The 14,224-nt window shown below is 42.8% G+C and overlaps 1 protein-coding gene across 1 annotated transcript in view; it reads left to right on the forward strand.

Moving 5' to 3' along the window:
• The window catches only part of trarg1a (trafficking regulator of GLUT4 (SLC2A4) 1a), a 16,156-nt gene continuing 1,932 nt past the window's right edge, over positions 1-14,224 (forward strand). Inside the window, exons 1-2 of the mRNA XM_086215800.1 lie at positions 1-957; positions 13,722-13,848. Coding sequence (XP_086071926.1) covers positions 550-957; positions 13,722-13,848 — 535 coding nt within the window. The 5' untranslated portion in view covers positions 1-549. The remainder of the gene's footprint in view (positions 958-13,721; positions 13,849-14,224) is intronic.

A 14,224-nucleotide genomic window follows, 5' to 3' on the forward strand; every position in this document is an offset into this window, starting at 1 on the left:
TCCTGGAGGCGGAGGAGGAGAAAGTGGCTCAGCTTAGGTCTTGTTTCAGAGAAACGCTCCATCATTATCCCTCTTCGCTTGCAAACGAATGGAAAAGCTTTTGTGTTACTTTTCCGTGAGCAGACAGAGTTGGAGGTACTGAAGCTGGATCGAGGCGGGACTGGAGCTCTCAGACTGATCTGCGCCTCCTGGGATGGACCAGAGAGATTTCTGACCTGAGCCTGTTAATGAAGCAAACAGCGGACGTAAAGGAAGAAAAGTGATTCAAGAGGAAGAATGTCGACAGGATCCACATTGCTCTCTTTAATATAGTATTTTTTCTATTTTATTTTGTTGGTACTTTAGGAGTTATATTGAGATTTGAAAGCGCACCTCTCCTTAAATCATTTCCATCCATCAACAGCTGATTTCTCCCACATTGATCTTGATCCCCTCCAAACTTATACAACTTCTGATGATGGAGTGCCGGGGTCCTCTGACCTGTCATCAATAATAACACGTTAAAACAAACAATTTCTGATATATATTTGATATAAGTGAGAGGTGAACATGGCCATCAACACGGACACCGACTTCCTTAAGTCCAACCTGGGTGAGGGTGGAGTAGGACCACCACCAGCGGACTTCCTGGAGACGGAGAAGCTGCTGGCCGTGACCACCGAGCCCGGAGGTAATGGCATGAAGATGTCCACCTCCTTCACTGTCAACATGGACAGTGACAAGGGTCTGGAGGCCGACCAGAACGGCCACGGTGTCGCTGTTAGGTCGGGTTCCGCAGGGCAGCTGGCCACTGCCGCCCCTCTCTCTCCATCCAAGGCAAGTCTGAGCCGCTCTTCTATCGGGACCGCCACCGTGCGGGAGAGCCCCAAGCCCAAGGATTACCTCATCCTCGTCATCATGTCCTGCTTCTGCCCCGTCTGGCCCGTCAGCATCGTGGCCCTGGTCTACTCCATCATGGTGAGCTGCAGTTAGACTCCATAACATGAGACTTTTGGTTCTAAAGTAGAGCAGTAGTTGTGAAATTGAGAAGAGACACTGAGAAATAGGAATATTTACTGAAGAAATATTTGTATTAAGTTTGTCATTTAACATCCAGACTTGGATGAGAAAGACTTGAGTGTGAGAGTGTGGAAATATGAACCTGCCAGCTCGACCTTATTTTTTATATATATATATATACACACATATATATATATATATATATATATATATATATATATATATATATATATATATATATAGATAGATAGATAGATAGATAGATAGATAGATAGATAGATAGATAGATAGATAGATAGATATAGATATATATAAAAACATGCATGCAGTGTAAAGCCACACCTCAGGACCACTACTGACTGTTCACTTTCTGCTCTGTTCATGAAAACTTTTCAGGTCTTTGTCCCAGAACATACAGCATGGCTTATAACTTCATTTTGTCTGTATCCCCATTATGCAAATACTCTGCTCCAAGCCTCAGTTGAGGTTCTGACAAGCTGAATGAAACATAATAAGTAGCTTAATTTCACTGTCATTGCAGGAATTTGGAAATTTGAGTTTGAAAACTTCACAAAATCACAATCTATAATAATAATACTTAAAAAATAACAAGAATTTTAATATATGTTTATATAGACAATTATCTATTGGTGCAGTGGTTAGCACTGTCGCCTCACAGCAAGAAGGTTCCAGGTTCGAGTCTCGGCTCGAGCACAGGATCTTCCTGTGTGGAGTCTCCATGTTCTCCCTGTTCCTGTGTGGGTTCTCTCTGGTACTCCAGCTTCCTCCCACAGTCCAAAGACATCAAGAGGGGACGAGGCTGATTGATACTCTAAATTGACCGTAGGTGTGGCTGTGAGTCTGAATGGTTGTCTGTCTATATGTGTTGGCCCTGCCATGGCCTGGCGACCTGTCCAGGGTGAACCCCGCCTCACGCCTGAACTGCTGGGACAGGCTCCAGCCCCCCCGTGACCCTTAACAGGATAAGTGGAAGAAAATGGATGGATGGATGGAAATGATTGTGTTTAATTCAATCGAGCATCCCTAGTGAAAGGAAGTAGGAAAAGTTGAAAATTGTTGATGTGGCAGAGCCATAATGTTGGAATCAAGGAAGAACTGTGACTGTGAGTGAGGTGAGTTTTCACCATAACTTTAGACCTTTCACAACAATTATGACAATATATCTACCAATACCTAATAGCAAGAAATGAGGAATTTATGACTCTCAATATCCAAAAGGTCAAGGGTCACCTGCAGTGTGGATTTCATAATGGGCACTTTTGTGATCGATACTCAATTTTTGAGGTAAAGCCTGCATGACGTCATGGATGTAAACTGACTCTGCTGTTGGAGGTTTGGGATTCCAAACCATTCTCACCTCTGGAGCCACACGCTCAGCTGAACTATCGTATGATACGTTTGGCAAACACAGTGGGTGATGCAGAGAAGGGGCCAACACCTTATTAGTTCTGATGTTGTCAAAGCAAAGGCTTCAATCAAATATTGAAAAGATATTTTTGGGGATGTTAAGTCACTTGAAATAATGATCTATCCTACCAAGACAAAACGTTTTAACTGCAACATGGAAAATATTACTAGAACATTGCACGTAATATTCTTACAATATTTTTAGAACGAAACACTGATAGCAAGAATGTCCTATCCAAAATCAGGGCTGCACAAGTAATTAAAATAATATTGAAATTGTACTATGGACAAGAACAGTATCCAAGTGGCAAAAGCTGCAATTTCGTCATCAAGCTAAAATGTGTCCGAAATGTGTAAATGAAGCAGAGGTCGACTGATGGGTTTGCTTTAGGGCAGATACTGACTGTCAATCAAGGAAGATGATAACTGAAATTTGGAACTGATATACATTTGCAGTACACATTTTATAATTAAAAGAATATAAATTAATAATTAATGATAAATTTGAATGTTGCACATTTCACTGACCGGAGAGAATCCTCTGTAACTACAGTAGTTTCTAGAAGTTTAGCATCACGTGTAAATATCTGACCAGAAGTCTTGAACACCATCAGTAGCAATTCTCGTGTGTCAGGATTTTGACTCTAGTCGGCTGACGGCAGCTCAGTTCTTCTTGGCACAATCATTTGCGTGGGTTATTGTTTTTGTTGTTGTTTTTCTGTGCGCTTTACTTCTGACAGTGTGCAGGAGCCAGCGCTGGAATCTACAAAGAAACAAGGCAAAGGCAATGCAGTGAAGCCATTAGATGTGTAATGTCACTCCTGTGGGCACGACACACCAAAGGAGATATCAGGCAGTATTCACTAGACAGCCTGTACTTCCTTGAGCCTTCATCACGAACCCACTGACATTCAGAAGTCAGCCACTTGCTAATGGCCTGCTCTGTGTGTGTGTGTGTGTGTGAGAGAGAGAGAGAGAGAGACAGAGAGAGAGAGAAAGAGAGCAGAAGGAATGAAAGTGAAGGAGGGAGAAACGAGAGCTGGCCACTAACTCGATAGAAGGCGAGAGAAGTCAATTTAGTTTCTCTGCAGAGGGCAGATTGCAGCAGTTAGACAGCTGTGTGGAAGCAATCAACATCCTCCCTCCTTTCCTGCGGGTATGGAAAGGAGATAGGGGCCTCGCAAAGGAGATCAAAACATCATTCGCTACAAGGGCAGATGAGTGTGAGAGAAACAGCAAATGGCTATAAAGTAGTTCCTATCACTGAGTTAGAGAGGGAGTGAATCAGATACCGCAGCGATGTCAGTTCAAGTGAGGGGGTAAGAGCAGGAAAACAGAGGTTTACAACACTGATGTGGACAAATCAATCCAAAGTAATGCGGTTCATACCACATAATGGAGTGCAAAATGGCTCACTCCTGTGAAATTGACACTTCAGGAAAGTTGAAATAGAAAAAAAAATACAGCTCCCACAGAGTATGAATGTGTGCCACAGTTACCAGGGTTCATCTCCATGGATCAACATGCAGCTCAGCAAAGAATCTGTACTGTTGTTAAATGATCAGTAGTTTTTCTAAATGTTCATCTGAATCCAACCTTGAACCATCCTTTCGTCTCACAACTGATCAAGATAAAACTTAAATAATCGGAATTATTGTATTTTTCATGGAATTGCCTCAAGGCCTTGTGTTTTACTCCATACGAGGCAGCTGAACATACAAAATTGTTGATCGCCAATTCCACTGAATTTAGAGTGGAACTCAACTGTGTTACAACGTAGATTTATTGAGTCAAAGTGAGACACAAGAATACAAAGATTTCCTCCAGTTTTTGTTAGATGTTAATTTAGGAATATGTTTTCAGTGTCTGTTGTTCAAGTCATTGTTTTGAATCTTTAAAAGGTGTTTAACGTATTATGGAGACACACCAGTTCCACCATGAACACTAGAATAAGCTGGGAGGAAAGAAACACAGGAGAAAGTTTAAGCTGTTGAGCCACTCATCGCTGCGTAACGTGAAAGATGACACTCACAGTTACAACCTCTCATTGTAGTCCATTTTGGGTTAATGTTTTATTTACTCTGGTCCCAAAATCCACTTTCACAGCCCTGCAAAAAGACAGTTGGTGTCTGAGGGGAGTTACAGAGATTTAATATGTCACTCTGACCTTTGTCCAGATCAAAACTAACAAGTGCATACTGAAACTGTCCAAGTGAATGCTTCCTCTCTCCTGATGTGCTCTGACAATCTGGACCTTTGCCACATCAGGTAGTACTGTTGGTCCAAGGTTCCCAAAAATCAATCAATTCAGATTCGTGAGTTAGGTTTTAGTTTCCTCCATCTACCCTCAAAATGACTTGAACACTTCACACATCATATGATACCTCTATAGCGGTGACATCATCGTCACTTAATCATTTAATAATTTCAATTATTAGCTATCACAATGTGGGAATTATGGTTCCCTCCTGTCATTGGAGGTTCCTACTGTCACTTGGATGCTCATTAGCTACATTGTGTGGGGAAAAAAAGACAGAAAAAGACAAATCTTACAAGCCATCCATCCATCCATTTTCTACCATTTGTCCTGTTAAGGGTCGCAGGGGGGCTGGAGCCTATCCCAGCAGTTCAGGTGAGAGGCGGGGTTCACCCTGGACAGGTCACCAGTCCATCACAGGCCAACACATAGAGACAGACAACATTCACACTCACAGCCACACCTACGGTCAATTTAGAGTATCAATCAGCCTCATCCCCTCTTGATGTCTTTGGACTGTGGGAGGAAGCTGGAGTACCAGAGAGAACCCACACAGGAACAGGGAGAACATGGAGACTCCACACAGAAAGATCCAGTGCTCGAGCCAGAACTCGAATCCGGAACTTCATTGTTGTGAGGCGACAGTGCTGACCACTGCAGCACCATGCTTATAAGCAGTTTGACAAGACTAGAGAAATCTTTTTGCGTACTTAAAGGTTCTCCAGTAGAAAAGAATTTTGAGAACACAGGTAGTTGCTCTTGATTTATGAGTGTGACATTTCCCCCAGTCGATGTTTCCTCCATTCATCAACTTGTTCTGTAATTGTCATTGATAGATCAAATAAGGTCCATCTAGTCAGGCACTTCAGTCATTTGCTCAAGCATCTTAATATTGACAGATACATCTGACCAAAATATTTTGGAGGAGCAGCAATAAACTGCGCACGGTATTGATTCTATTACATTAAGTGTCACATGATGTATGAGCGCCATCTTTCGTACAGAAGCTTCTCGTTTGGAAGCGAGAGCTAACTGCAACGATCACCCTCGAACAGGCACAAAAATTATCCTTATTTGAATCCTGTTAACAACTAAAATCAACTCTAATTAAGTGCAATCTGTCGAGGCTGCATTTAGAGTCAGCAGCTTTCCTCACTGGCAGATGGTGCATTGAGAACAACAGCACCGCCAATAAGTTACATCCATCCTCATCTGCCGTCACTTCAAGCAGCACGACCACCAAGAAACACACGTCCAGTTGGCTGCTGCCACGCATCTTTGACAGATGCTCCGCTGGTGAAAGCTTGTGGCTGGAAAACACGGAAGACGTGCAGCCAATTACGGGGATTAGAGAGGCAGGGGTAATAGGTTTTTACTGCCAAGACTAGCCTATCTCAATAATGGGAAGGCCCAAACTGCAGGAGCGTTATTGCACGCTTGGCAGATTTGCCTGTGAAATATGGAGTCACAAATGCTGCACTGAATAGATGACTGTGTGTATGTGTGTGTGAGTGTGTGTGAGCATGTGTGTATGTGTGTGTGAAAGTAAATGCCTTCTTATTAGCAATCTAATACTGCAGCAATAGTAGGAGAGCACCTGAGTGTTGTTGCCATTTCTATGAAGCTGTTCAGTGTCCCACAATGAAAAAATCACCCATTTGAGAGTAAGAAATAGTCCTCCTTGTGATGTGGAACGTTTACACTCTCATGTTGCGGATGATACAAGCGTGTAGGGGGAGGGGCATAAATCAGCCATAGAGGAGGTTAGCATGAAGAGCTTCAGAAACACTGAACAAAAATGTGATATGCACCTGCATTTTTTTTTTTTAGTGATGACTCTAATTAAACATAAATTGTAATTTGTATTTTGTTAGAAATTATTAATCCCACTGATTTTACTGGATCTCCAGCCCCTTTGTACAGTCTTTCCTTTTAAAGGCGAGAATATGACATCAATGTTACGCCTTTAAAGCTACGCAGAGACATAATTGGAGAAGGGGATGGTTCTGTGTAAATAAGCAGAGTGTGTTTTTTTTTTAATGATTTTCTGAGGTTTCCTGTGGGGCCTCCACACGCTTCCCGTTTGGAGTGTGAAGTCTCTTTGCTGGAAAGATTGTCACGAAATTTGATACAGACCTTCCTGCCCCATGCGTTGAAATAATTCATCTGGTGCAGAATGAAAACCTGTCAGCATTCACATCACTTGTACTTAGATGCTAAACACGCAGCGTTTGAAATGATCATTATGATTTCCTCCATTTGTTTTAGCAGTAAATACGTGTTTTGGTTGAATGTTTTTTCACATCTAAATAAGGGGCTGTGTAAAGTTATAAAGAGCCTGATCGTCTGTTCATCCGATCATCAGATTATTAAAGGTATGTAGGGTTTTTATCACTTTGTTGTATGTTTGATGATTTGTAATGTTTGTTCAACAGCCGCACACTCCAAGCCTCTTAATGACACTTGCAGCTTTAATTGGGGCTTGAGCATGAAGATGCTAGGGGTCAAAAGTTCTGCAGAGGTATGGGCTGTCTGAGTGCTTTTCAGCTGACAGTTTCAGCGTTAATCCCATGTGACAGACGTCTACTCAACGATGATTCCTGAGTCCTCTAGCAGATTTAGGTGTTGTCATGACGAGCAATAGAGGCAGTGAGGATAAGTACAGTTTATAAAATGGGGAGCAATAGAAGCTGGACGGAGGAGAGGGGAGAGGGGTGTGGATGAACCTACTGTAAATTCCCCGGGTTAGTTTCAAAGAGAGAGAGAGAGAGAGAGAGAGAGAGAGAGAGAGAGAGAGAGAGAGAGTGGTGCCTTCATGTGTCTAACAGACTTGATCATCTGACTGCATTGAGTGGTCTGCAATTTTAATGAAGATTGTCGTTTAACAGGACTGAATCTAAAAGCCCTGCCAGCGGACCCTCAAGGCCGTGATGCACCACCTCACACCCTGCCAAAGTGGTTTGAACTAACCAGCTGGGGGAACGACTAAAAGCTTCTTTCTTCTTACACTCAACACACACTGCATTTATTATTGCAACAAGCATTGTCCAAGAATTATGAAAGACTATGTTAAAGAGAGCGATATCAATCAAGAGCTGGGGAATGTATGTTTTGTGACAGAGGAATTAAATAAGTGTAAGAAAAATATGTAGTATGAGGAACCGTCTTCGTCAAAGCAAATAAACTGTTTTAATTTGATCAAAATGTCCATTCTCAACCACACCGTCTCTCCATCAGGCTGCTGGCGCTCCATTATTCATGACTGGAGAGAGAGAGGGAGCACTTACTGACTTACTAGCCTCCACCTTCCTCTGCTGAACTAGAGAGCTGTGTGTGTGTGTGTGTGTGTGAGGTGGGTTGGTGAGTATGTACTGTACTCTAGCAGCACAATGAATACTGGACAAAACCCTTTCAGGGTAGAATTTCTCATTCAGAAAACAAATATGAACAGGCTTACTCTTGCTATGAATCAATATGGACATTCATCAGCTGAATCACACACACACAAACACACACACACACACACACACACACACACACACACAGAACTTCTAAAAGGGATCATTTTATTTACTTTTTGTTTAAGATGAATGGTTCTTTATTAACACCCCTCTAAACAATCACCGGGCAGTGTTTTAAAAGGGGTCCTGCATTGATTTAAGATGCTGAGTTTGCTCTTCTCTGTGTGGTGAGTCAGGATCAATAAAGGCTCCGCAGGGATTATGTTGGTACTGTTCACCTTGCAGTGCTGAAAGTGAGAACCTGAGGCGTGTCAGTGTGATGGAGATGGAGATGAAAAAATAAAATCTCCAGTTTTCCTGTCAAGAACCCTTAAGTGGCTCTGTATAAGCAGATTTACTTGCATAATGAATATGCAAATAATTGATATACACGCAAGTGATTAAAATAATGCACTTACTGCTTATTTAAAAGTGGTTTTCAGGCCAACAGCACCTATGATGTTTAGTCACAGGGTTGGTCCTGACTACACCAGAGACAGCCTGGAGACAGAGAGGCTCTTGGGAGTGAGGGAATGAAGTAACTCATTGCTAAACAGAAAGAATGGAGGAAAATCTCTCTCTCTCTCTCTCTCTCTCTCTCTCTCTCTGAGGTGTAATCATATCTCTTAGCTCCATGCTGAATCTCCAACCAGAGTATACCCTCCGTAACACAGTGTGTTACCTCACACATCGCCTGATTGAGGACATCAGCCAGGCGCTGAGAGCTCCAGATTACTGTAACACTGTGTAGAAACCACAGGAAGGATGGATGAGCTATGAAACAGCTGTTGCTCATTCCCACCCTTCTGAAAGGAGGAGCTCCAGCAGTCCAGTCTGCAGCCACATCGCGCAGGTGTGCTTCTAGTGATGATGCTAATAAGTTTAGCTGTCCTCTCTTTGTTTAATGGTGCTCTACTTCCAGTGATGTAGAATCCTGGACTGGAGTGGTTGGGTGTGTGGTATTTTTGAAGGGACGAGTTAATTTTTTATTGTATTGCTAAGTTAGAAAACACAAATTAAAGCTCAGCCTTCCCAGTTGGTTAAGAGGGAATGCAGAATTCGTTGTGAGCTTTGGTAAAATGCTGTTCACCCAAGATTTGATCCTCACCTGCTCCTTAAGAGATTCTGGAGGTCAAAAATGGATTAATTCAATTTGATGTGCAGTGACAATCGTGAATGCGCCTCAATGCAATTGCAGTTCACACTCACGCACACCCTTATATCTCACTCCAAATGGAAATATTGTACGTGCTTCGTAGAAGTGGAACCACTGGTGGAAAAAAAGTGGTTTGAATCGTATTTTGAGGCAGACACCAGAATTTTTGAGGCTTTACATTTTTTAACAGCAGGTTTTTCTAGTGATTCTTTAAATGTGTTTTATACGTCCTGGTGGGGGTTGACATCGCAGTTACGGCTCTTTTCCAGTCCATTTAGACAGGAGCTTGGTCTTGCTTGCCTGAAATAACTGCGCGTAGGTGTTACCAAGATGGATGTTGAGCCGTGAGACTCGCCTGGAAGGAAGTTGACTTTATTGTCAATTCCTGAAACCATCCTTGAGTCAGCTGCTTCATCAGCTTTTGTCTTGTAAGACAAGAACAAGCTTTGAGTACATAATTGCATGTTATAGGGATTATCTGTGACTGTACACATCAGAGCTACATTAGCGTGTAGTGTGATGCAGGAATAAGGAAGAAGAATGTGCAGTATAAACAAGCATATATTCATGTGAGGGGTCGTTATTTCATCTCCTAATGGCCACCTCAGTCTTCAAACCGCTAACTGGCTTTATTCGACTCATCACCCTTAAAATGTATAAAAAGACTCTATAAAGTCAGGAAATGTGATATAATTTCACTCTTCCTTTAAGGAGAAAAGTGCCCCACACAAACATATGTGAATAATTTAATATAGACGATGGGAGAGGTCCATTTCCTGCTGTTCTGCATGCACTGCAGCCTCTAATTTGAAAAGGCATGTTCAGCACCATAGACAGCTCCTGTACTTTTCATGCGTTTTATAAAGTGAAGACGCGTGCCAGGGGCAGCATGGCTCAGAGGTAGTGTGGGCGTCTAGCAGCCAAATGGTCGCTGGTTTGGTCCTCCCTTCCCCCGTGACCATGTTGAAGTATGCTTGAGTAAGATACTGAACCCCTAATTGCTCCTGATGGCCCTGCGACGGACCGGTGAGGCATCTAGGGTGAACCCTGCCTCTCGCCCAAAGTCAGATAGGATAGGCTCCACCCCCTGCGACCCTCAGTGGATAAGCAGAATAGAAAATGGATGGAAGATGAGTGCCATCACAGTTCTGGATTCAATAGCCATGCTACATATCATCCCATTACCTTCTGTTTTTTTGTCTTTTTTTGTTTTGTTTTTTACACCAGTGCGTTTTTGTTCTGATTTTGAACAGTTTCTGACTTCAATTGTCTGGACTAGTCTGCAGATCAACCGGGTGACAGGACAAGCCTCGGCAGCAAGCTGATTTCACTGTTGGGCTGATGTTTTCTGGTGTGTTATCTAACTCCAAATACACCACTGGGGTGAAAGAATTATCCGTGAGAGCTGTGTAACATCATCACACAACCACCAGTGAGCATTTTTTTTCACACTGGATGAAGTCACACAACCAGAGTGAGATTGTTCACGACACTGTTTCTTGTTTGGTGGGGAACTTAGTCATTATCTATGATAACAGCTTTGCGTTAAAGTGATATTTAACACAAGGTGTATTTTGATTTCAAGTACTCACAAATGGCTCTCTTCAATTCTCAGACATGTTTCCCTCTTGCATTGCCTCTTTTTAACTCCAGAATGCAGGAAGAGCCAGCTACGCATATTTAGCTTAACACAAATAGAAACTGGCAGCAAACAACAGCAAAACTGTCAAAGATTGCACTTTGCAAACGTTCGAGTGCGTCGTCCAGCATCATCCAAATCTTCTGTATCCAGCATTGGTGACTTCTGAAGAGATTTTTCATCATTTTCTACAATTAAATTATGAGTGAATTTGTTGTGATAAATAATTGATCGATAGTCAAAATAGATTTGTATTATTGTTTTGGTACGATGGTTAAAAAACACTGACTCATATAATATTTAATACAACAGAAATAAAGATTTATAAATGAGTAGAAGACATAAATTATTCAGCAAAGTCAAGTCTTTCTTGAAATATATGTTTCTGTGTGTGTGTGTACTTTCAAAATAATTTGTAAATCAGTCCCTGCCATGCATATACACTTTCATGTAAAATGAGTTTAACAGGACTGCAAATTGAAACCAACCAAAATAAATGCGCCTGGATGCATGTGGATTCCATGCTTCCACACACATACATAAATCTGTCGGACATGTGAAGCCACATACATACATGCACACAGCGTTAAGGTGATATACTATCCCTTCACACAGCTGATGCTGCGTATCACATCCTCTCATCAATCTGCTGAATTTAAACGAGACAATCTCACCATTCACGGATGGGAAAGCTGAATGATTCTTCATGCATTATCTTATTGGACTTTCCAGCACCAAGTCAACACTGATCTACTGTGCCTGGGTCGCATCCTCTTTTACAGTCACTCAACCATAATGGAAAACTACCTGATAAATATTTTAAAGTTCTCAAAGTACTGCTGAAGTCAAGCTGCAAGACGGCAGCGGGACTTTTCTCAGGGTTACGTACAAAGAGCCCAGTGTTTGGCATTTCACTGTAGTTCCTTGGTTGTATTGGCACAGCGGGCTTCTTTTACTAGAACTGTAAATCTGTAAGTGGAGGTTCAAGTGTTTGGTTACATCAACAGACGAATCAGAGCAGGCAGAGCAGTGATCTAGTGCGACTGACAGTGTAGCCAGATAATATGCAGGTCACGTCATTCTCTCAATATCCTGTTGTAAGCCACATGTACACACAGGTTCTACCCTACTGCAGTAAAAGCGACTCATCCATTATGATGCTTTGCTGGTTTACACAGGAGCGAACAACTTGCCCGTAATGCAGATCCTGTGTGTTGTTTCTATACAACATTCTGGGGTTTTCAGATAAACAGGATATAGCATGATGCACCAAATGGATTGTAGTCCAATTTAAGCAACAATTAAGTATCGTTCCAGAGATTTTTGTAATATTCTTTTTACACATACTTTGGAAGGCGGCACGGCTCACAGCAAGAAGGTTCCGGGTTCGAGTCCTGGCTCAGGCCCAGGATCTTTCTGTGTGGAGTCTACATGTTCTCCCTGTTCCTGTGTGGGTTCTCTCTGGTACTCCAGCTTCCTCCCACAGTCCAAAGACATCAAGAGGGGACGAGGCTGATTGACACTCTAAATTGACTGTAGGTGTGACTGTGAGTGTGAATGGTTGTCTGTCTCTATGTGTTGGCCCTGTGATGGACTGGTGACCTGTCCAGGGTGAACCCCGCCTCTCTCCTGAAGGCTGCTAGGATAGGCTCCAGCCCCCCCACGACCCTTAACAGGATAAGCGGACGAAAATTGATGGATGGATGGAAGGACATACTTTGGATTTAAGATTTAAAGTACCTTTACTAACAAAACTGAGCAAGAGTGATATAAAAATAGAAGGCAAACACCACTTCGCTATATCGGCAGTCATATGTCCTCCTCTCCTACAAACTTCCATCACCTGCTGATATGGAGTTATTTTCTCAGTTGCAGAAAACATATGCAACTACAGCATCAGCTGAAGTCTTTACGATGCATTCAAATACATCTTTTTGGTTGATCGGTGAGCTTTAAAGAGAAACCAGGACATTTCCATCCATCGTCTACTGCTTATCTTGTTAAGGGTCACAGGGGGGCTGGAGCCTATCCCAGCTGCCTTCGGGCAAGAGGCGGGGTTCACCCTGGACAGGTCGCCAGTCCATCACAGGGCCAACACATATAGACAAACAACCATTCACACTCACAGTCACACCTACGGTCAATTTAGAGTATCAATCAGCCTCGTCCCCTCTTGATGTCTTTGGACTGTGGGAGGAAGCTGGAGTACCAGAGAGAACCCACACAGGAACAGGGAGAACATGCAGACTCCACACAGAAAGATCCCGTGCTCCAGCTGGGGCTCGAACCCGGAACCTTCTTGCTGTGAGGCGACAGTGCTGACCACTGCACCACCGTGCCACTAGCTGATTGTGCTGTGTTGATACTGTATCTATTATAGAAATTAACCAACAGCAGCAAAACGATTGTATGAGATGTTTGAAAATCCATCCACGAGTGGTGGAGCCTGTGTGGGTTTCTGTGTTCCCTACAGAAATGCTAATTATATCGTTCAGGTCATAAACGGAAGGCAGGATGTGAGGGGATCTGGTTAGAGGAATGGAACACGGCCAACATTTGAGTTTGTGATATTTGATTCTTTCAGATCTTGAGATGCGTCCTCGACATTCTGCTGTCACTCACAGTAAATTCAGACTATAGGGGAGAATAAGCTCATTGCCATGAGAGAAGGGGATTTCCATCTCTTGCCTCTTAATCCAAATGTGTCTCTGGGTAACACCTTGTGTTTCTCTGTATCTCTAGTCCAGAAACAGTCTCCAGGCAGGTGATATAGATGGGGCCAGGAGGCTGGGTCGCCTGGCTCGTCTACTCAGTATCGTCTCCATCGTCCTGGGCTTGCTCATCATCATCGTCTACGTCTCAGTTTCAGGTACTCTTCACCTGTCTGTCCCTATAATAAGAAAAGAGACAACTACTGACATACACACACACACACACACACACACACGCACATACACGTACACATACACATACACACTGGGCTTTAATAACAAATATTCAACAACCAGCAGCTACCTACTGCATTACCATTACAGGGTGATATGTGACACCACCACACAAGCATCAGACAGTCATAGTCCCCCTACATCCACACTCAGCACATTTCCAAGCTGTGTGTTTGTGTGTACACAGATTGATTTAGCACTGCAGTGACTGGAGTGGGTTGACTGTGCAGCAAAGGCAGCTGCTGGAATAAAAATAATTTAATGGTTAGTTGAACCCGTCTGTTGTGTCTGACCTGTCTT

This window comes from Aulostomus chinensis, chromosome 10, assembly GCF_037954235.1.
Source record: "Aulostomus chinensis isolate RoL2024-O1b breed Wild chromosome 10, RoL_Achi_v1.0, whole genome shotgun sequence".
Classification (NCBI taxonomy): Eukaryota; Metazoa; Chordata; class Actinopteri; order Syngnathiformes; family Aulostomidae; genus Aulostomus; species Aulostomus chinensis.